This window comes from Puma concolor, chromosome A2 (assembly GCF_028749965.1).
Source record: "Puma concolor isolate L17-30 chromosome A2, mPumCon1.1.hap2, whole genome shotgun sequence".
Lineage (NCBI taxonomy): Eukaryota > Metazoa > Chordata > Mammalia > Carnivora > Felidae > Puma > Puma concolor.
This window is the reverse complement of record NC_141668.1, coordinates 169,838,646-169,859,965: the sequence shown is the minus strand read 5'-3', so window position 1 is coordinate 169,859,965 and position 21,320 is coordinate 169,838,646. Positions and strand designations below refer to the sequence as shown.

At 62.1% G+C, this 21,320-nt stretch overlaps 1 protein-coding gene and 1 long non-coding RNA gene across 8 annotated transcripts in view; one reads left to right on the top strand and one right to left on the bottom strand.

The window, feature by feature from the left end:
* Positions 1-5,288: 5,288 nt before the first annotated feature.
* Positions 5,289-8,997, bottom strand: LOC147583892 (uncharacterized). The gene is made up of 3 exons (XR_015248591.1): positions 8,628-8,997; positions 7,871-7,944; positions 5,289-5,572 (listed from the first exon to the last, which is right to left on the bottom strand). It is a non-coding gene; the product is annotated as an uncharacterized LOC147583892 (long non-coding RNA).
* Positions 8,998-12,360: 3,363 nt separating this feature from the next.
* The window catches only part of NFIC (nuclear factor I C), a 62,130-nt gene continuing 53,170 nt past the window's right edge, over positions 12,361-21,320 (top strand). For 3 of the 7 annotated variants that reach the window (XM_086699537.1, XM_086699536.1, XM_086699535.1), the window contains exon 1: positions 12,361-12,924. In XM_086699537.1, the coding sequence (XP_086555663.1) occupies positions 12,376-12,924 (549 nt within the window). In that variant the 5' untranslated portion in view covers positions 12,361-12,375. Of the gene's footprint in view, positions 12,925-13,473; positions 13,789-18,537; positions 18,693-21,320 lie in introns of those variants that run through there. The other 4 variants (XM_086699541.1, XM_086699540.1, XM_086699539.1 and 1 more) reach the window with 2 other exon arrangements.

Sequence of the window (21,320 nt, the reverse complement as noted above, 5' to 3'; positions counted from 1 at the left end):
CACAGCGGTCCCCGGGAAAGGGACCGAGCCCCGCGCGGGACCCGGCCTTGAGGTGGCCTCAGGTGCAAAGTGTGACCCTGGGCGGGTGCCACGGTGTGTGCATCTGTGAAATGGGTGCGTAGGAACGGCTGCGTCGGACCCGCGCGGAAGAGGTGTGGGCGGCGCCCGGCACACAGTAGGTGCGCAATAAACGTCCAGGGCAGCGGGGTCGGCGTGTGGGGCTCAGAGAGCCGGCCCCTGCCGCGGCCTCGGGCCTCCGCGCCGTGCGGGGCTCCGGGCCCGCCCCGGGGAGGGCTGGGCAGTCCGCACCCCGGCCGTGCCTGGGTTCCAGGAACCGGCAGAAGGAGCCCAGGGCAGGCCCGCTGTTGCAACATCGGAGGGCGGCGTGCCGGCGTGCCCGGGCACGGCCGCCGCCTCGGCCCGCGGGCACCGCCAGGAAAGAAAAAGCAACTCAGAAGTGGGCACCGGGACAGGCGGTGGAATCCCGGGCAGGGCACGGCCGGGCGAGACGGCGGGCCCGGGTGGAGACTGCGCCCCGCGGCGCGGCCTATCCGGGGAAGCTGGGTACGTCCTGGCCAATGGGAGGCCCCGACGAGGCAGGCCACACCCCCAGGGGGAGCCCATTGGCCCGAGGAAAGCGTTAGGGGTGGGTCCCTGAGGTCCCTCTAATCCGCCGCCTCGCTCCCTTCCAGCCGTCCTTCTGCTGGGGCTTCCTAATATGGGGGCGCCGAGGGTTGCTCTGAGGGGGCACGCTCAGGCCTCGTCTGTGCTCAGACATGCGTCCCTGGGCTCCTCTCACCTTATCAGAGCCAGAGCTGTGCTTAAAAGTTCAGTAAGTCATTCGGAAGCCACGTGAGAGGCTGAGCGGGTCCGGGCAGAAGGCAGAGCCCGTGCAAAGGTCCTGGGGCAGCGCCGGGCCTGGCGTGTGGGAGCAACGGCCAGGAGGCCCGGGTGCTGGAGCAGAGTGAGCGAGGGGCGGCCAAGGAGGGGACGGGGCGGGTCCTCCCGTCGGCTGCGGAGAGGACAAAAGGAAGCCATGGAGGGCTTTAGACAGTGGGGAGATGTGACGTGCCACCTAGAGGCTGTGCGGTTTGGGGCAAGGTCCTCTCCCTCTCTGGGCCACAGGCTCAGCCATCACACGGGGGAGCGACAATACCTCCTTGGGGAGCGATGCGAAGAGAGGCTCCAGCGAGGCGGGTGCACAGCCTTCGTGGGCTCCAGCTCTCATTAGCCCCCACCCGAAAGAGGGCACGCCCCTGGGTCGTGGGTCGTGGTCCCCGGGCTCCCGCCCTCGCCGCCACAGTCCGTCCTCCGCACGGCGGCCACCAGAGGGCGCCCCTGAGCACCCGAGTCAGGCCCGCCCTTCCCGGCCCACAGCCCTCCAGGGCTCCCACCTCTCTGGGAGTTAAAAAAAAAAAAAAAAAAGCCCAAGTCCTCCCCCACGGCCGCCAGCGCCCTGCACGACCTGCTCCTGTCCCCTCCCTGGCCTCGCCCCCTCCCTCGCTCACTCTGCGCCAGCTACACACGCCTTCTTGCTGTTCCTCCTAGGTGCCAGGCCCATTCCTGCCCCCGGACCTTTGCATGGACTATTCGCTCTGGAACCCTCTCCCCCCGCCACCCCCCCAGACATCCACATGCCTCCTCCCTCACTTCCTTCAGGTCCCAGCTCCTTCAAGTTGTACCCCCAAGCCTGACCCCGCCCCCCACCTCCCCTCCCTCTCTCCCCCAGCATAGTGTTTCTCAGCGACCCCGCCACCCAGCACACGGTTCATTCCACTTCTGGATCTCACTAACCATCTGTCTCCCCCCCCCCGGATCATCAGCTCCATGAGGGCACAAAGTTTGACTTTGTGTTCCCTGCTGTATCCTCGGTGCCCGGAACAGCCCTTGGCACACAGCAAGTGCTCACCAAATGTTGATGAATGAATTCGTGAAAGATGACTAGAATTATCCTTAGGCTGCCCCTCCCCCAACCCCCAAGCTCCAGCTCGCCTCTGTTCCCCTTCCTGTCCTCCCCCACTCACCACCCCCCCCCCCGCCCTAGGGGAGGGAACCCCAGGGGTTCACTGGGCTACAAGAGGGAGGAGCAGGCCTGGCAAGGAGAACCAGGCGGGGCGGGGGGGAGGGGGAGCAGTCCATGTGATTTCTGTTTGAATTAGAGGTGGGGAGTAAGGGAGGCAGCCCGGGGTTGTGTTTGTGGGAAGGTTCTGTGGCCTGGCGAGGCCTTGCCAAGCGGCCGGCTGTTGGACCTCGGTTCTGGCCAGTGCCCGAAGCCATCCATCCCGGTCCCCGGGGAGCAGAGGAGACGGGTCCACGTGGGCGTGTGGAGGCAAGTGTAGGGGTCTCGAAACCCTACCCAGCCCAGAGGCCCAGCTCGGACCAAGGGGGTTAGGTGGCTGAGGCCTGGGCCAGCCCTCTCCTCCCCCTCCGCTTCGGGCCCAGGCTTCCTGCCCCTGAGCTCCAGAATCTCTCTGCCAACGAAACCCCAGCCAGCGCTGAGGTTCTCAATGATGAACAGATGGTCTTAGGTCGAGGAGGGGTGGGGTGTGGAGCTGAGCCCCGGAGGGGACCAGAGGTCTCTGGAGCAGCCTTGCTGCCCTCCTAGGGGGAAACCGAGGCAGGGAGTCCCTCCATGCCTCTGTGCCCAGGGTGGGGGGCACCGTCCGCAGAGGGTCCCCTGGTTTGCCCACGTTGCACTTGGCAGAGGACAGCATGGGGGAGGGCGGAGACCCGGGCCCTCTGCCAGGTCAGATTCCTCCCGGCAGCGGTTGGGGGGGGGGGGGGAGGGAGAGGTTTTTTTTTTTTTTTTTTTTTTTTTCCAACAGAATCAAAAGGAGGAGAGAGCTGTTGGCAGGAAGGAGGGATTGGAAGGAAGCCTAGGCTGGGCTCACCCTGAAAATCACACTCCCGGCCTCACGCCTGGCGGCTGGGAGTGGGGGTGGCGGGAAGGGAGTTGGGAGCCTCTCTTCATCCACCGCATCCCTGCATTTTCCAGAAAAGGGGGCAGCCTGCTCAAAGGACAGCAGACACGGCCACCTCCCCCCGCGGCTACGGCCCCTCCCCCACTGGTTACTCAACATGCTGCCTCCACACCTTTGCTTGGGCTGTTCCCTCCCCCTGGGACGCCCTTTCCCTCCACGGCAGAATCTGTCTCCCCAGGCCACCTTGGATCTGGTCTTCCTGGACCTCCAGGAAGGGGTGCCAGGTGCACACCTGAGGCCAAAACACACAGATCAGGAGTAACACTGACCTTGTCCTTATGGAAACACAAGGATTCTCAGGGCGCCTGGGTGGCTCAGTCGGTTAAGTGTCGACTTCGCCTTCGGCTCAGGTCATGATCTCGTGGTTCGTGGGCTCGAGCCCCGCGTCGGGCTCTGTGCTGACAGCTCAGAGCCTGGACCCCGCCTCGGCTTCTGTGTCTCCCTCTCTCTCTGCCCCTCCCCTGCTCGCTCGTGCGCGCGCTCTCTCTCTCTCTCTCAAAAGATAAACATTAAGACGAATTAAAGAAACAAACACGTTGGTTCTGTTGGTTGTGGATTGTTTGAGTCTCAACAAGACTGTGTGATGAGATTAGTTATCTTGAGGACTGGGTTTTGGGTGCCCCCCTCCCTGCAATGTTATGGCCCCCATTAAGTGCCTCGCCCTCATTTTGGTTCTCAGGATCTGGAGCCTCGGGGAGGGCTCGGACAAGGCCAGGAATACAAAGAGGCCCGAAGTCTGGCCCTCCCCCCTGGAGACAGACCCCAGAGAGGCAAGAGCAGTGATAAAGGGGGCCCTGGGCACACCTAGGCTGGTTGTTGGGTCCCTGGGCACAGAGCATGCAGGGACATCCTCACCTGCCGGGTCCCGGAGCCTGCCCGAGGGAACGTGACCCCAGCAGACCTGGTCACAGCAGCTTACCCGCCGCCGTGTGACCCTGGGCAAGTCACTTCCTTCTCCCAGCCTGAGTACTGCCTCTTGCAAGAAGAGCAGGCTAATGAGGGTTCCCCTGCCTGCCCCCAGGCCTGGTTTTGCACCAAATGGGATAATAGCCGGAAACCGCTGCCTACACAATGGAAGCCCTTATTAGGGCTTCAGGGCCACCTGCGGGCCTCAATTTCCTCATCTATAAAATGGGCATAATGATACGTGTTACTGTTTAACCTCCAGGGCTCCCGAGGATTCAAAGGGTGATTCTCAGATGTTGCAGAGGGAACATCTGAAGGCTGAACAAGTTCTGCTAAGGTGGGGACAGTGGCTTCTGTTGCAAAGTCTGGACACCCTGACCCCCTGCAACACTGGGGGAGAAAAGCATAGCAAAAAAAGAAAAATCATCTAATACCATTGTTGCGATTGTGATCTCTTTCTTCATGGTCTGTCCCCCCTCTGCCCCCACCCTTGTTTTTTCCTGGCCTATTTCACAGCCAAGAGCCACAAGGTAAGACTGTCTGGGGGTTAGGCTGATGGCCCCTGTGAGCCACACTGTCCAGCTTTAAACCCCAGACTTACCACCTATTGGCTGTGTGACCTTGGGCAACTCTCTCAACCTCTCTGTGTCTCAGTTTCCCCATCTATACAATCAGAATGATGACAGGGGAGCCTGGGTGGCTCAGTTAGTTGGGCGTCCCACGCGGTGTCACGGTCGGTTGTGGGACTGAGCCCTGTGGTGGGCTCCATGATGGGCGTGGGGCCTGCTAGGGATTCTCTCTCTCCTCTTCCTCTGCCCCTGCCCCACTCAAGTGCTCTCTCTTTCTCAAAAAGAAATAGAATGATGACAGTGTCTTTCACATGGAACAGTAGCGATGAGTTAACGTGGGGATCAGCAAACTACATTCCAGGGGCCAGATTTGTGCGTGTGCAGCAGGCTCCCCACTCGGGGCTCGATCTCATGGCCGAGAGATCACTCACGACCTGAGCCGAAACCAAGAGTCGGAGGCTGAACCCACTGAGCCACCGAGGCACCACTGGTCTTGCATTTTCTAATGGTTGGAAGAAATCCAAAGAATAAGATTTCGTGACAGGTGAAAGTTATGTGACATTTACACGTCGGTGTTCATAAATAAAGTTTTATCGGTACACAGCCCGTCTGTTCACATGCTGTCCCTGGTGGCTTTTGGCTTTCAAGCGACAAGGGCAGAGCTGAGTAGGTGCATCAGGGACCATCTGGTTGGCCACGCTGCAAATATTTACTCTCTGCCTCTTTACAGAAGTTTTTGACCCCTGAGTAACTTTGAATAGTGCGGGACACAAAGGGAGCTTGGTGCACTTGTACTCGAGATCATGAGGGACACAAAGGGAGCTTGTCGAGATCATGACCTGAGCCGAAGTCGGACGCCCAACCGACTGGGCCCCCCAGGTGCCCCTGTTTTCACATAACAGACCCTTCTGCATGATTTGCTGCCCGCTGGGTCCTGTTCTAGGCACTTGGCAAGCGTGAACCTGCTCGATCCTTTTGCTACAGCTACTCCGATCCCGTTTTACAGACGGGTAAACTGAGGCTCGGATGGTTGAGGCGACTGGCCCAGTGTCACGCTGCCAGAATATGAACCCAGGCTGGGTGGCTCCTGTCTGTGGCTTGCCTGCTTCCTTATTCCTTGAGGTAGAGACCCAGAAGGCAAATCCTTGTGTCAAAGGGAGACAGGATGGAAAGATTCTGGCTGCTCCCCGGCAAGTTGCTGCCCGTGGATGCACATGGAGATCGCTCAGGGCCAGCGTGGGGTTTGATGCTCCAGACCTAACTTCGGCCTCCCGAGGGCAGGCCCGGGAGTCTGACTTTTGCTGGGAGAATTGGCCATCCCCGCCAGATAGGGGAGCAAGGATCCCTGCTCACAACCCAGATGCAGCGGCTGTGCCCCGGATCCCCGAGCTGTTTCTCTCTCCTGGGCCTGGGGGGCGTGGCCAGCAGGGTTCTGCTTATCAGCTCCCCTGCCCTTTACCCCTCATGTGCCCACTGCCTCCCCCCCCCACCTGCCCTGTCTGAAAGGATGCCTCCGCACTTCCCGCTTGTTCAGGCTCGACCCCCCAATGGGAGGCAGCTAGAACCCCCCCCCCCACCAGATCCCTGCCGGTGGGCGTGTCAAATGGTTCCACCACTTTGGAAAACAGTTCGGCACGTTCTTGAAAAGACACACACCGGCCCCCATGGGATGCAGCCTTTCTTCTCCTCCTGGGTCTTCACCCAGGCGAAAGGAGAGACAGATAAACCAGGGTGACCTATCCAGACGGCGGGACCCTAGCCAGCGATAAAAAGGCATAGGTGACCGAATGGCCGAACCCCAAAATAACTATGCTGAGCGGGGCGCCCGGATGGCTCAGGTGGTTGAGCGTCCCTTTGGCTCAGGTCATGATCTCGGGGCGAGAGTTCGAGCCCCACATCGGGCTCTCTGCAGTAGGGCGGAGCCTGCTTCCGATGCTCCGTCTCTCTCTCTCTCTCTCTCTCTCTCTCGAAAATAAATAAACATTAAAAAGACTTCTGCTAACATAGAGAAGCCAGACACACGGCCGTGCCCATGGGTTTACTGCTCATCCGGGGCTGCTTTGGGGCTACTGGGGCAGAGTTGAGCCGAAAGGAACTTGGGGTAATTAGCTGCAGAATGGGGCTAGACATGTCCCCCACGTCACCGGGTCAGTGTCTGCAGCTTGGCCCCGTGTGGCTCTGGCTGTGTTCTTGCACAAATGCTGGAAGTATGTCTTCAATGATTCAGCGGTTCGGATTTGCTTTCTGCTTCCCTTCCGTCACAAAGCATCTTGGACCTCAGTTCACGTCAGCGCTGTGATTGAGCAACCCTGGGGTGTGTGTGCGTGTGTGTGCCTGTGTGTGTGATTCTACTAAATATGTGCATTTACGTGTTTAGTTACTTAAAAAACATATTTCAGATATACACATACAAATACACAAACATGCATCGTATACTAAATCATAATATATGATGCATAAATGCATCTACATTTTATGTTATACATTTTACATGTTTATGTAATACATACCAATATATTACATACATATATATGATTTGGGTTTTTTTTTTCAACGTTTATTTATTTTGGGGGGGACAGAGAGAGACAGAGCATGAACGGGGGAGGGGCAGAGAGAGAGGGAGACACAGAATCGGAAACAGGCTCCAGGCTCCGAGCCATCAGCCCAGAGCCCGACGCGGGGCTCGAGCTCACGGACCGCGAGATCGTGACCTGGCTGAAGTCGGACGCTTAACCGACTGCGCCACCCAGGCGCCCCAATTTGGGGGTTTTTTAAGTAGTTTTTTTCTTCTCTTTTCTTAATGTTTATTTATTTATTTTTTTAATGTTTATTTTTGAAAGAGACACAGGAGGAGGAGGAGGGGCAGAGAGCGGGGACAGAAGATCTGAAGGGGGCTCTGAGCCATCAGCACAGAGCCCAGTGCAGGGCTCAAACTCAGGAACTGTGAGATCATGGCCCGAGCCAACGTGGGACGTTTCGCCGACTGAGCCACCCAGGCGCCCCGAAACGATTTGCTTTTCAAAGCGGATTTTATGGGGCTCCTGGGTGGCTCCGTGGGTGAAGCGTCTGACTTGATTTGGGCTCAGCTGCTTGGGATTCTCTCTCTCCCCCTCTTTCTCTGCCCCTCCCCTGCCCTCTCTCTCTCTCTCTCTCTCACTCAAAATAAGTAAATAAGAGGGGACTTTACAAGGCCTTTGATCCCTCTGAAACTTTCATTCATGCAACAAATATTTCTTGACCACCTACTACGTAGCGGGAGCTGTTCTCCGTGCCCGGGACGGAGCAGTGAATCCCCACACCCCCTGTGTGGGGCCACAGCGCCGTCTGGCACATGGCTCTGAGCTGGTGCTTCCGCCGTTCGCTTGGGCTCCAGATGCTAGAATGAGTTCAATCCCAGTCCGCCCCGTGACTTACCGTCGCCATTGCTCCCTTTATCAGTAAATTTTACAGTCGGCTCATGGAATAAACACCCGCCAAGTGAACACCACCTGGATAAACAGAATTTTAGCAAAAACCCCATCCTGCTCTGTGACTCCTCTCCCTGAAGTAACCCCACCCCGCAATCTGGAATTGATCCCTTCCCCCGCTTAAAGATAACTGTGTCTCAAATGGTTGTGACCCCCAAAATATCATTTCCATTTCAAGTATCGTAACTTCATAAAGTGACTGTCATGCTGGGGCACCCGGGGGGGCTCGGTCGGTTGAGCGTCCGACTCTCGGTTTCGGCTCAGATTATGATCCCACGGTTCATGGGATCAAGCCCCGTGTCGGGCTCTACACTAGTCGTGTGGGGCCTGCTTGGGATTCTCTCTCTCTGCCCTTCCCCCGCTCATGGGCGCGCTCTCTCTCTCTCTCTCTCAAAATAAATAAATAAACATTTTTAAAAACATAAACATTTAAAAAGAGAGAGACCATCACACTACGTGTAACACTGGGGGACTTCTTGCCGCACCCAATGTCACGTTGTTTGGTCCCTCCATGCTGTTCGCCTGGGGTGGGAACACGGCTGGGCTGCTGATTAATATGCGCCTGTAGGTGAATTTCCCACAGTGCACCTCTCCCTTCTCCCAGCGATGGGCACTTGGCTTGCTTCTGGGTTTTTGCCTTCTATCGCAGGGCAGTGAGGACTGCTCCCGGAGGCAGCGAGCAAGGGCTTCTTGTGGATACGCACCTGGGAGAGGAAAGGCCATGTTATGTGGCACATGAATATTCAGTGTTGTGATGCATGTCTGTCCGTTTTCCAAAGTGGTTGCAGAGTGGAAGAGGTCCGTGTACTCACAGGCTCTTGGGCGTTTGGTATTGTTGGGCACTTTAAAGGTTGTTTGTTTTGGGGTGCCTGGGTGGCGCAGTCGGTTGAGCGTCCGACTTCAGCCGGGTCACGATCTCGCGGTCCGTGAGTTCGAGCCCCGCATCAGGCTCTGGGCTGATGGCTCGGAGCCTGGAGCCTGTTTCCGATTCTGTGTCTCCCTCTCTCTCTGCCCCTCCCCCGTTCATGCTCTGTCTCTCTCTGTCCCCAAAAAAAATAAATAAACGTTGAAAAAAAAATTAAAAAAAAATAATAAAGGTTGTTTGTTTTGAGAGAGAGAGAGAGACAGAGAGAGACAGAGAGAGACAAAGAATCCCAAGCAGGCTCTGCACCATCAGCTCAGACCCCGACACAGGGCTCCAACTCACGACCATGAGATCATGACCTGAGCTGAAACCAAGAGCTGGACGCTGAACCAACGGAGCCACCCAGGCGCCCCATGGAACGTCATTCTTTTTAAAGACTGTCTCGTGGGGCGCCTGGGTGGCGCAGTCGGTTAAGCGTCCGACTTCAGCCAGGTCACAATCTCGCGGTCCGTGAGTTCGAGCCCCGCGTTGGGCTCTGGGCTGATGGCTCAGAGCCTGGAGCCTGTTTCCGATTCTGTGTCTCCCTCTCTCTCTGCCCCTCGCCCGTTCATGCTCTGTCTCTCTCTGTCCCAAAAATAAATAAGAAACGTTTGGAAAAAAAAAATTAAAAAAAAAAATAAAGACTGTCTCGTTTCATCAGGAGGCTGTACCATTACGTGTAGCATGTGTTCTCCACAGGAGCAAAACTGATCCTGAGGGGACGGGGACGGGGGCGGTGAATAAAATCTTACTCTTCTAACGTACAAAACACAGACCTACATAAAGTAGAAAACAAACATGCAGTCTACCTGTGGAATTAAAAGTGGATGAGAGATGGGGGCACCCGGGGGGCTCCGTCGGTGAAGCATCCGACTTTGGCTCAGGTCATGATCTCACGGTTTTTGGGTTGGAGCCCCACGTTGGGCTCTGGGCTGACGGCTCAGAGCCTGGACGCCACTTCAGATTCTGTCTCTTCTCTCTCTCTCTCTCTCTGCCCCTCCCACCCCACTTGTACCCTCTCCCTCCCCCCCCCAGTCTCTCTCGCTCTCCCTCTCTCAAAAATAAATGAACATTAAAAAAAAGTTGATGAGAGATGATTAGGAAATAAAAAGTCTAAAACAGCTCCAGGGTGCATATAATGAAAAAAGGGCTGAGAAACGCCGTATGGCCATTTTCACAAGCATACGGCAATGGCATCTTCAGGGGCACGGATACGTCGTAGAAGTTCGAGATAGACTCCCAGAAGTTAGACCATAAGGTCGAACCTTGTCTGAGGCCTCCGCCGCGCACGCCAAACGGCTCTCCCAATTCATACCCACATTCGCCTCCAAGCAGTTTATGAAAATGCTGGTTTCACCACATCCTCACCAGCACTAGCTTTTATCAGTTTAAACATCTTTACCTACTTTCTTTGATGAGTGCCAAAGCATATGGTGTTTTCTTCCTGTTTGCTATCCTCTCTTTGGTCTGCGTAAGGCTGGGCACTTTTCATGCGTTGACGAATCCCTTCCGTCTCCCAGGAATGAAACAGAGTGAGAGAACTTCAGGCCAAACAGCTGGAGGAAGGGGGGGGGGGGGCTTTGCTCCACAGTGGCAGAAACTCAGCTCAGCTGTGTCCTACGGTTATACAGGAAGCAGGAGGTGATGGTCTGAGACATTCTCAGCCTATTCAGATCACAGAAGAAGCTGCAATGATGCGATTCAGTCTGGGCTAGCTGGGTGACCTCAGGGACCTATCTAAACCTCTCTGAGCCTCGGTTTCCTTATAAAACGGAGATGGAGTTATAGGGCTGCTACGAAGGTAACTGAGCAGGCTCACACGCAGCACTGTTCCCACAGCCCAGGGGTGGCCTCCTGGGGGGAATGATGGCTGGGGCTCCATCGGTGACACCCCCGGTTGTCCCCTGGGCCCCAACCCCTGGGATCCGGCTGCTATCAACCCATCCCCCCCCCCCTCCTCTCAGGTACCTAAGAGGGAGGGACAGAAGACTCGAGCTGGGGATTAACAGAGGCAGATTAGAGATGAGGAAGGAGGGTGGAGAGGGGGAGAGAGACGCAAGGTGGGTGGGGGAAGGGGTCGCTATCCCCTTAACCCTTCCCTTACCAAAACCAGAATAGACACCCCCCTTCCTCCGGCTTCAGGTTTGTGAGAGGCAAGGCCACCTGCACAGCGTTCCCCTCCCCCCAGCGGAGCGCCCTGGAGAAGGCGCCAGGATTAGGGTCCTCGGGCTCCCGACATGCTGGTTGACCAGGGGGAAATGAGGTGCCCTCTCTGGGCCTCAGTTTTCCCTTCTGAAAACCTACGAGAGTGTGCAGATGGGATGAGACCTCAGGCCTCAGAGTGGGTGCTCCCGGCCCGGTGGAGATCCGCTAAGTGCGGGCCGAGGCTTACTGAGCACCTACTATGTAGGCAGGGTAGTGTCACATCTCGTTTGCTCGAGATTTCCCAGCCTCTGGGATGCCCAGCGGCGCGCACAGAACCGCAGAGTCAACTTCCAGAAGCCCCCAGAGTCAGCCATGGCTCCAGAAGGGCGGCCCAGGGCCCGATTCTGGTCGTGAGATGCCGCCTGCCCCCACCCTCAACCCTGGCGTCCTCCCTGGGGGAGCTGGGAACCACTTCCCCAAAGGGGTCCCTGAACCCCGGAGCCCCCAGTGCGGGGGAACTGGGGTCGCAGGCACAGGGAAACCCGGACCGAAGGATGATAACAGAATCTTCTCCACCCACCAGGCTCGGGCGAGACCCCTCCCGTCGTCCCCCAGCTGCGCCAGACGCAGAGCCGGGGAGGGGGGGAAGGGGGCGGCGCCTGCTCTGCGGCGGCCGGAGGAGGGGGACTGCGGGAGAGCGCTGAGGGGTGGGGGGGCGCTGCGGCACCGCGTCCCAGCTCTCCGCTGCCCGCTCGGCAGGGGCGGGGGGCTGACCCTCCTCGGCCCCGCCCCTCCCCCCTCCCCCCCCCCCCCCCCCCCCGCTGCAGAGTTACCACCGTTAATCCTGACCCGGGGAGGGGGCGCCCGCTCACCCCCACCTGTGCAGCCGCCGCGCGCGCTCCCCGCCCCCCGCCCCGCTGGAGCCCCTGCGGGTCCCGCAGGGGACCCCCGCCCCCCAGGTCTGTCGTCCTCGGTGTCCGAGTCTCTGTCTGCATCCCCATCTGTCCCGTCTCCCCCCGCTCTGCGTGCCTGTTGTGACTGCGTGTATCCGGGACACCTGCACTCGCTGGTCTGGGTGGCTGGCGCAATCGCCGGGGGGGGGGGGGGGGGGGAGGGGTCCTGGGGGTGGGGGTGCTGGTCAGTCCGAGGCCCGGAGTGTCTTCCTAGGGTTGTCAACCTGGGCGAGCGTCCAGGTGACACCCTACAGGCTGTGAGTCTGTGTACGGGACAGCGTGGCGGCTGTGGCTGTCTGGGTGACACCCGCAGGCTGTGAATATGTGAGTCCCCGAGCGTCTGGCTGGGTGACACCCGCAGGCTGTGTGAGTCTGTGTTCGTGGCAGCCCGCAGGGGCTGTGCGTCCGAGACACCGCATCGGCTGCCAGCGCGGGTCCCCGTGTGTCTGGATGGCACCGCAGGCTGTGTGTGTCGTGACGAGTGTGTGGGTCTGCGCGCGTCGGTGTGCGTGGCGTGTCCGCGTCGGAGTCGAGGAGGCCCGGGCCCCGCGAGTGTCCCCGAGCCCTCTACGCGCGCGCGTGTGTGTGTGTGTGTGTGTGTGCGCGCGAGCGCGCGCGCGCCGCGGCGAAGGTGGGTCCGCGTCCTCCGCAGCCCGCCCGACCCGGGCCCCGCGACCCGCCGCGGCGGCCGCTTGCTCGGCCTCCCCTCGCGCGGGGCCGGGCCGGGGATGGAGCCGCAGCCGGAGCCGCCGCAGCCGGGGCCCGGGCGCGGAGCGGCCTGAGGCGCGGGCGGCGCGCGGGGCCGGGGGGAGGGCGGGCCGAGGGGAGGGTCCTGCGGGACGGGGGGGCGGGCGCGGCGCGCCCCCCTCCCTCGCGCGCTCGCTCCCTCCCCCGCGCGCCCTCCCTCGCCGCCTCCTCCCGCCGCCTCCGGCCCCCCCTCGCCGGGGACCGAGCGCGCTCGCTCCGGCGCCGGCCTCGCCTCCTCGCAGCAGCGCCATGGTACGTCGCCGCCCCCACTTTCGTTTTCGCCCGGGGAGTTTTTGGGGTGGTGCGTGGGCTCCCGGCGAAAGTTGCAAGGTCTGGGGGGGCGGGGGGCGGGGGCCGCCCGGGGGAGGGGCTCGAGGCGGGGACCCCCCCCCCACCGCCCGCCGCCGCGGGACCCCCGCCCGCCGATCCGCCCCCCCCCCCTCGCGGCTGGGGGCGGAGCTGGCGCGCGGGGCGCAGTGGGGGACCCCAAGTGGGGGGCCCCGGGCTGGCGCAGCGGAGTTGGCGATGAGGGCGGGGCTCCCGGGAGAGGGTCCCCCCACACACACGCGCGCGCACACACACACACACACACACACACACACACACACACACACGCCAGACCCGGCTCCCGCCTCCTCCCTGGCCCGGCCGCAGGCGGGAGGGTGCGGCCCGGAGCGCACGACCCCCGAGCGCGCAGCCCGCGGGGGAGAGCGGGCCGAGGAGGGGGCGCCCGCCCCGGCCGTGCGGGGCGGGGGTCGCGGCGGCCCCCGCGGGGCGCCCCGGGCCGGGCGAGCGCCGCGCGCCAGCTAGCGGAAAATGGCCGCTGCGGAGAGGGGCGGAGAGCGCGCAGCGGCCGCCGCCGGGCGCCTTGAACTTGGAGCCCGGCGGGAGGCCGCGCCGGGCGCCGCGCGGGGGCCTCCCCCCGGCCTGCTCCTGCGGTGCCCGAGCCCCGCCCCCGGGCCGACCCCGGCCCCTCCACGGCGCGCGCCGGGTCCCAGCCGGGAGGGGTCACCGGGTCTCGGCCCGGCGCGCCCCAGGCCCGCCAGCGTCGGTGGCTGCGCTCGAGGGTTCCGGTGTCCAGTCCGAGGGCGTCGGGGGCAATCCGGCGCTCGAGGGGTGCGTGCGGGGGCTTCTGTGCTCCGGGACGGGTCAGCACGGAAGCCGGGAGTGCGTCCGCGTGTCTGTGTGGCTGGGTAGTCCCGCCTCCGTGCAGGGGTCCGTGGGTCTCGAGGCGTCGAGTCCTCTCCTTTATGTGTCTGTGTGTGTCTGCGCATCCACGTGGCTGTGCGTGTTGTGTTGCGTCCGTGTTGGAGCATTGTGCGGCTGAGGGGTAGTGTGTGCGTGTCTGGGTAACCGTGCGTCCCTGTGGGAAGGTGTCGTGAAGCCGTACGGCGGGGTGTGTGTCCCCGAGGGCCGCGATGTCCCTGGGTGACCCGTGGGGTGTCCCCAAGTGAATGTGTGGCGGTTAGGGGGTTGCCGGTGAGTGGGGAACTTCTGTCATGTGGCTGCGTCCCCGGGGACACTTGGGTGTCTCTGTGAGCGTGTGATTAGCGCTGAGTGACTATTCCTGGGGATGGGTCTACATTCTCCCTCGGCCCCCCCCCCCCCACTTCCTTTTTTCCTGTAACCGGGATTGCTGAGTGAGGGACGGGTGTTTCCTCTACAGGCCAAAGCCCTGTCCCCCCATCTCACCCCCCACACACGGTCCCCTCCACTTCCCCCTGACTCGGGGTACGCCACACGCTGTCCCCAGGTGGTCCTGGCTTGCGATTCGGCGCGAGGTGGCGCCGGGACACGATCACACGGTGGCGGCGGCGCCTTCTCCCGCCAGGGGCTGCGCGTGCGCGGGGACCTGCCCCGGAGGGAGGCGGGGCGGCGGGGGTCCCCCGACTCCGCGGGCAGAGGAGGTCCCGAGGAATGGCCGGTTACAGAAGTGAAGCGTGCGGGGCCAGGTCGGGCTCAGGAGAGTTGGCCAAGGACACCCCCTGACCCCCCTATGCTGGGAGCCACCCCCCCTCCGGCCCTGCCTCCGTGCACTTGCCCCCTACTAGGCCAGACCTGACGGGCACGAAGTGTTGTTTTCTCCCCTACAGGGGAATCCCCGCCGCACCCCCACCCCCACACCAGGGAACTTTATATAATTTTCTAAATATAAAAGCACCGAGGCCAGACCGGAGTCTCTGTCTTGTTTCTTTGAACCTGCATCCCATTTGGGGGGGGGGGCTGTTTGGGAAGGGGTGACAGGGCTCCCCCATCAGGGTCACATAGTCTGGTCACCTTCCCACCCGCTGCCAGTCAAGCCGGGTCCTCCCCCTCCCCTGCACTCTCGCTGGCTGCCAGCCCCCAGACACGACACTCCCGGGGACACCTGGTCTGCCCTGCCCGACACCAGCCTGTCCCACGGGTCGCCTGGTGCAGTGGGACACATCTGTGCAGGACCATTCGCACGCCCACACCCCCCACAGCCTGTCATGGTATACAGTTGGCCGCGGGTGTACATGACCCCCAGGCACCCAGAAAAGCAAGCGCAGACCCACACAGACCCTCGAGGGCACAGGCACCTGTGCTTGGGAGGGTCGAGGGACAAACCGCCCCGCCTCCCCCCACATCCAGGCGGAGCACCGGGCTGGCCCTGGGGAGGGGTTGATGGGGCAACCATGGGGGAGGAGCTCAGGTGTTGGTGTGCCTCGGGCCACTGCACACGTGTGTGTGTGTGTGTGTGTGTGTGCACGCGTGTGTGTGATACGTGAGAACCTGCGTGGCACGGCGTTCTGTGTCTGTGTCCTAGCCTACCTTCACGTGAGCCCAAAGACCTTAACATCCCTTCTAGGACCTCAGTTTCATCTCCGTAAAATGGGGACACACACGGGCCGAGGAGGGTGACCCTGTCGTAGGTATGCGTGGCCAAGGCCTGGCGCGGTGCTGGGCCCTCTGTTCTCTGGGTGTGGTAGCCGTGGAGTTACCTCGTGGACACCGATGGTCCCTGCCTGAGCTGCTCTGTGAATTCCACTCCCTCTTTAAAAAGTTTGCTTTTAGTTCCACAAACCATCGCTGGGCATCTCAAGAGGATACACAAGTGTCCCAAGTGATAAACCAGCCTTCCTCACCATCCCTCCCTGTGCGGGACCCCACTCCGGGGAAGAAGCTAGATTTTCGTTCAGCCCCGCCTGACCCGTTGCACAGGTGAACAAACACATAGTCTCATAAACGGATGCTGACCTATTTTTAAAAAACAATCCCAAATGGGGTGTTGAGTCTACCTGGCGGCATTTACAGCCGGGGCGGGGGGGGGGGAGGTCTCACCAGAGACTGCTGTGCCCCAGGAGACACTGGACAATGTCTGGGGGACATCCGGGGTCGTCGGGACTGGGGGAGCACGCTCAGTCCGGAGCTGGCCCGAATTGTTGGCGTTAGTGTTAGAGACTGGCACAGAGCGGCGGTCCACAGACTTGTGCATCCGTGTCAGGGACAGAAGACTATAGACGGATTATAAGGAGGGCGCGTCATTTCATTTTTTAGCCACCGAGCTAAATTGTGCTCCAGAGGGCCAGGAGCTAAACCTGCCCCCCTCCCCTTCTGGGTCTTGGAACAAACAGGTCCAAATGCACCGATTGCTTTGGAAAGAAACTCAGGGCAAGCATTTGCTGGCTCACCAGGGTAGTTCCTACCCTTCGCCCTTTTTCACTGAGGGCAAAGCGGAGGGACACATGGGAGTTTAGCTGCTGCCCCAGGAGACGCAGACCTGGCCGCGACCCTGCACCGTAGCTCCTCCGACCCGAACCAGAATATAGAGACATGTAACAGTTCGCTGGTGTCTGTGAACTGGCAGAAGGTTCTACCGTCTTCCGCCACTAAGGGCGTCAACGGGGGTCACACAGGTAACCCCAGGACCCCTATCTCACCAGCCCTCCTCCGTGCGTCCCATACTGCTGCCATTGTACAGATGTGGAAACTGAGGTTCCCAGAGGGGTAGTCTTGTGCTCTCCGGACTTCACCTTGGAAAGGAGCTCAGCTTGCTGGCAGGGCTGGGAGGAGGGGAGCCAGCTGGGAGGACGCTCTGAAGTCAAGTGTAACTTTTAAACGTCTGTGACTTGGGGATTCTGGGCTCTATGCGTTCCTAGCCATTTTAAAATAATAAAATATTGCTTTATGTTAGGTTGGCATTCGGATTCCTAGACGCCTGCCCTCCCCCTTCATCCTGGGGTTTTAACACCGCCCCCCCCCCAGCCGCACAAGGCGTTTTTAAATAAAATATTTGCGAAGTGCTCATGATGTGCTAAGCACTGTTTGTTTGCATGACAGACGCCCGCCTGCAGCGGTGGCCCCGGGAACAGGCATTCTGTAGGAACCCTCCTCCTTCCTAGTCCAGCGCCTGGACCCTGGGCGAGTGGCTTCCTTCCTCGGGGCCTCAGTTTCCTCCCCTGTAACACGGGACGATAATAGGGTTCCTGGTACCTTCCATGTCCCTGGGCACGGGACAGCTGCCTCAAGTTGGCTGGAGGGTAGCATTTGGAGTCAGGACACTGGGAGAGACAAGTCAAAAGCACCAGGCTTTCTAAGAATGTTTCGGTGCACATTGGGTAGAGGTTCAGGCTAAGTGTGGATATGCTTATGCCCATGGACCCCACGGGGGAGGGGCGGTGTTAGTGCAGTTTACAGGGGACAACGCCAAGGGGCAGAGCGACACCTCGCCCTAGTCTGTGGAGTGGGAATAGGAGTTTCAGCCGTGGAGGCTGGGAGGATTCAGGGGGTGAATGGAGAAGGGTTGAGGTCATGGTCATCAGGTGCTCTAGGGGCTGACACTGGAGGAGGGCAGGTCTGTGTCCAGTTACTCCAGAAGGAGAACAAGGGAGCTTTAGGGATGTAGGGGCTGAGGCCAGGTGGTCTGGCTCCAAGCCACTCACTGTGCCTCAGTTTCCAGATCCGTGAAATGGGCACACGGCTGGAGTGCCAGGAGAAATTGCTGGGCACCCAGAGAAGAGGCTGCAAGGGTCCGTCTGGCCAGCCTTACGTTCTGGACACATCCTCCTGGGATGTTGAGGAGACTAATGGGCGATGCCAACCCCTCCCCCCCCCCGCCCCCCTCCCCCCCACAGTTCCCCTTTGGTGCTAACTGGAAAGGTGAGAGCAGATTCCTGGAGGCTCTGGGTTAGCTGGGAACTTTCTCGGGCTGGTAGGTGCAGGGAGGTCACTTGGAGCGAAGCCCCTGTGCCCGGGCAACTGCAGCCCATGTCTGGCTCTCAGGGGAGCAGGGGCAGAGGTGCCGAGGGATCCCCTCTCCTGCCATGCACCCCGGGTCGTACATCTTTAAGGGGAAAGACGCGCGCTGGCGCTGGGCCTCTGCACACGTCACTTCTTCATTCTTTCCCTCCCCCCCCCCCAACTTGGCTCTTTTCTCCAACTTCCCGGCCAGAGCGGGGAGGGTTGGGGGGGGTCTTAAAAATCCACCTCCGGCCCCAAAGTGTCCAGCAACAGCCCAGCGCCCCCTCCCCACTTGGCTCGGGTGGGCGGTCCTGGGGGACCCGTGGCGGCTGGTGGGTCCCCGGTCCGGTGCCGGGGACCAGGGCGGCTCGTAATTCGTAATAATAGCAATGATGGGGGTTCATGGGGCACGGGGGGGGGCGGGGGGGAGCGGCTTTCCTTCCCCGCTCGCGCTCTTTTTTTCCCTCGTTTCTTTGAAAGTTGGATGTTGAGAAGTGGGAGGTTCGGGTGGGAGGGGAGGGAGATTGGGGGGAGGGAGGGGGGAGGTTGCCAGAGGGAGGAGAGACAGAGACACGGAGAGACAGAGACGGAGGAGGAGAGAGGGAGGGGGGACAGGAAAAGAAGAGAGAGGGAGAGCGAGCGAGCGCGGGAGGGAGGGAGGAGGGAGACCGAGGGAGGAGGCGGCGAGGAGCGCGCCGGCCGCGGCCGCGGGGGGGGGTTTGGAAAAATGACTCAGTAAGTTCAGCGCGCCCGCTCCGGCCGGCCCTGCGCCTCCCGCCGCGCCCGGGATGTATTCGTCCCCGCTCTGCCTGACCCAGGTACGCCCCGCGCCCCCCGCGCCCCCCGCCGCCTGGCCCCGGACTCGGGAAGCCCGAGGAGGCGGGACGCGAAAGGCGCGCGTCCCTCCCGCCGCCCCGCCGGGGCGCCCCCGCCGCGGGGCCGGGGGCCGGGGGCCGGTGGGGGATGGGCTGGGTCGGGGGGACCCCCCCCACCCGCCCCGACCCTCCGCCGGGACTCCCGCCCCGCCCCCCGGCGCCCAGGCCTCTCCCCCACCCCCCCACCCCACGCGGACGCGGGGCTCGGGGAGCAGGCTCGCCGGACGCGCGCCCCCATTCCACCCGGGAAGGTCTGGGGGCGCCCCTCGCCCCGAGAGCCGAAGGCGGGCTCTGCGTGACCCCCCCCACCCCCCCACCCCTCCGCCCCGGACCCGGCCTGCCTCCAGGTGGCATCGAGGGGTCCTGGCTGGACCCCCCACTCGGCACTCTCTCGAGGAGAGGAGCCCTCGGATGTGCTCCCCAGACAACCCCCCGCCCCCCCCCCCCACCAAGGTTGTGCCCCGCCACCCCAGCCCCGGGACGCCTTTCCCCCCATTATTGGCCCACGTGTGCGTGGAGGGGGAGGGGGCGCGCGGAGTTGGAGGCGCCAGCAGCTGGGGGAGGGGGCGCGCTGACGTCCCGGCTTGGTCTCCCGCGCCCCCCCCCCCCGCCCCCCGACACCGATCTGATATTTTCGCCGCATCGATTCTGGATTGTTGAGCCGCCGCCGCCGCCGCCGCCGCCGGGAGGAGCCGGGAGGCCGGGCGTTCCGGGGTCTGGCCGGGGCACTGCGGCGCTGCGGACGCCCTCGCCAGCCCGGCACCTGCCCCTGCCCCTGCCCCCCTCCCGTAGCCTCTCACCCCTGGCCCCGCTCCCAGACTGCCCCGGGCTGAGCCCTTGTGCGACCGGCAAGGGGGTGCGTGGGGAGGGGGCGGTTGCCCCTGTCCCGGGCCGCACCCCGGGGGACTCCTTTCCTCCTCCAGCTCCCGTGGGACGGCCTCCCGAGGTCTGCCTTCGTTCGAGCTCCCCCCCCCCCCCCCCCGTGTCCTTATGTGTCTTCAGGCCAGTGGGGTTCCGGCCTCAGTTTCTCCGGAGGACTAAGACAGGTTCTGGAGTCAGGGGCAGACTGTAAAGTGCAGAAGTCAGGGGGCGGGAGTCCACCGGGAGCCTGGGTGCCCTGAGGAGCACCTTATGGGGAGCACGTGGATGCCTAGCTTGGGCCCCAGGGACCGCCAGTCTCTGGCGGGGGGCCCTATTCACGATGCTGGGGTCTCCCTCATTCGTGGTAGAATCTTTCTTGCCCCGCTGGGAAGTTCCTGGCTCCTGTCAGCCAGCGGGAGGGCGGGCACCGAGAGGGTCTCAGGCTTGTCCTACCCATGATCCCCTGAGTGACCTTGGGCAAGTCCCTGCCCCTATCCGGGCCTCAGTTTCCCTTTCCGAACAACTTCGGGAGGGGGGTCCCCGGAAGCTGCCCCTGCTGCCCCACCTCTGCCTCCCCACTGTCCTGAGGCTCTGCACCACCGCCCCCCCCCCCCGGCCCCCCGGGAACAACTAAGGTTGCAGTCAGGGTTGCGTGTGACCTTGGGCCTCCCCGTCTCTGGGCTGGTGGGGTGGCCTGGGTGGCTGCGGGTGCCCCCGCCCCCTCTGCCCTTCTCACGCTCCCCAGCTCCCGGGAGCCACACGGGGGGGGGGGGGGGGGGGGGCGAGCCAGGGAGGCTACTCCAGGGGAGGAGGTTGGAAGGCCGCCTTTTGTCACCGAGCCCTGGAACTGCCCCATCAGGACTCCTCGGGAGACAGGCCTCCGTCCACGCTGCTGCGGTGGGAACCCGAGCGGGAACATGTGTGCTCAGGGGCCTGGCTTGGTGGCTGTTCCCGGGTGGTGGAGACAACAGTGAGGGAAATCTGAGGCTGCCCCGTGCAAGCGACGGGGGGGGGGGTTGGGGGGGGGACACAGAGAGAGCCCCCCCACCGTGGAGGGAGGGGGAGGGGCCCAAATGCAGGGGGCACCCCTCCCCTGCTGCTCTCCTGCGTCCCCCCCCACTGAGGAGGGGTGCCCCGCAGCCAGGTGTGATCCTCAGGGGTCCCTGCAGACCCAGCCTGGTCTGGGGGCTCCCGGAAGGACCCTGGCCGCCCCCACAGGACCCCCACTCCTGGCCGCCCCACTCAGCCTGCGCCCCTCGCCAGCACCCCGTTTCTGTCTGACCATCATTTCCCTCCACCCGTCTCTCTGTCCCCCCGTCTGTGTCTCTGTGTCTCTCCCTGTCTCTGCCTCCAAGCCTGTCTCTCTCTCTCTCTGTCCCCCCATGTGTCCTTCCCCACGTCTTACATCTCTTCCCCTGTCTCTGTGTGTCTCTCCCCGTGTCTCCCCGTCTCTGGGCCTCCATGTCCCCCCTTTTCCCGACTAATTTTACAACCTGAGCCCATCCGAAAATAGCTCCCTTTTAGCTGATTCGACCCGGATCCTTGTCGGAGCCGGAGCGGTGGGGGGGGCGGGGGGGGGGGGGAGGCGGCCACCCGGTGCCAGCGCCCCTGCGCCCCCGGCCCTGCCCACTGAGGGGGGGGTGGCCACGGCGGCCCTGGAGGATTCTGGGAGCCCCGTCCCTGTTTCAATGGTGACTCAAGCGCTTTTTC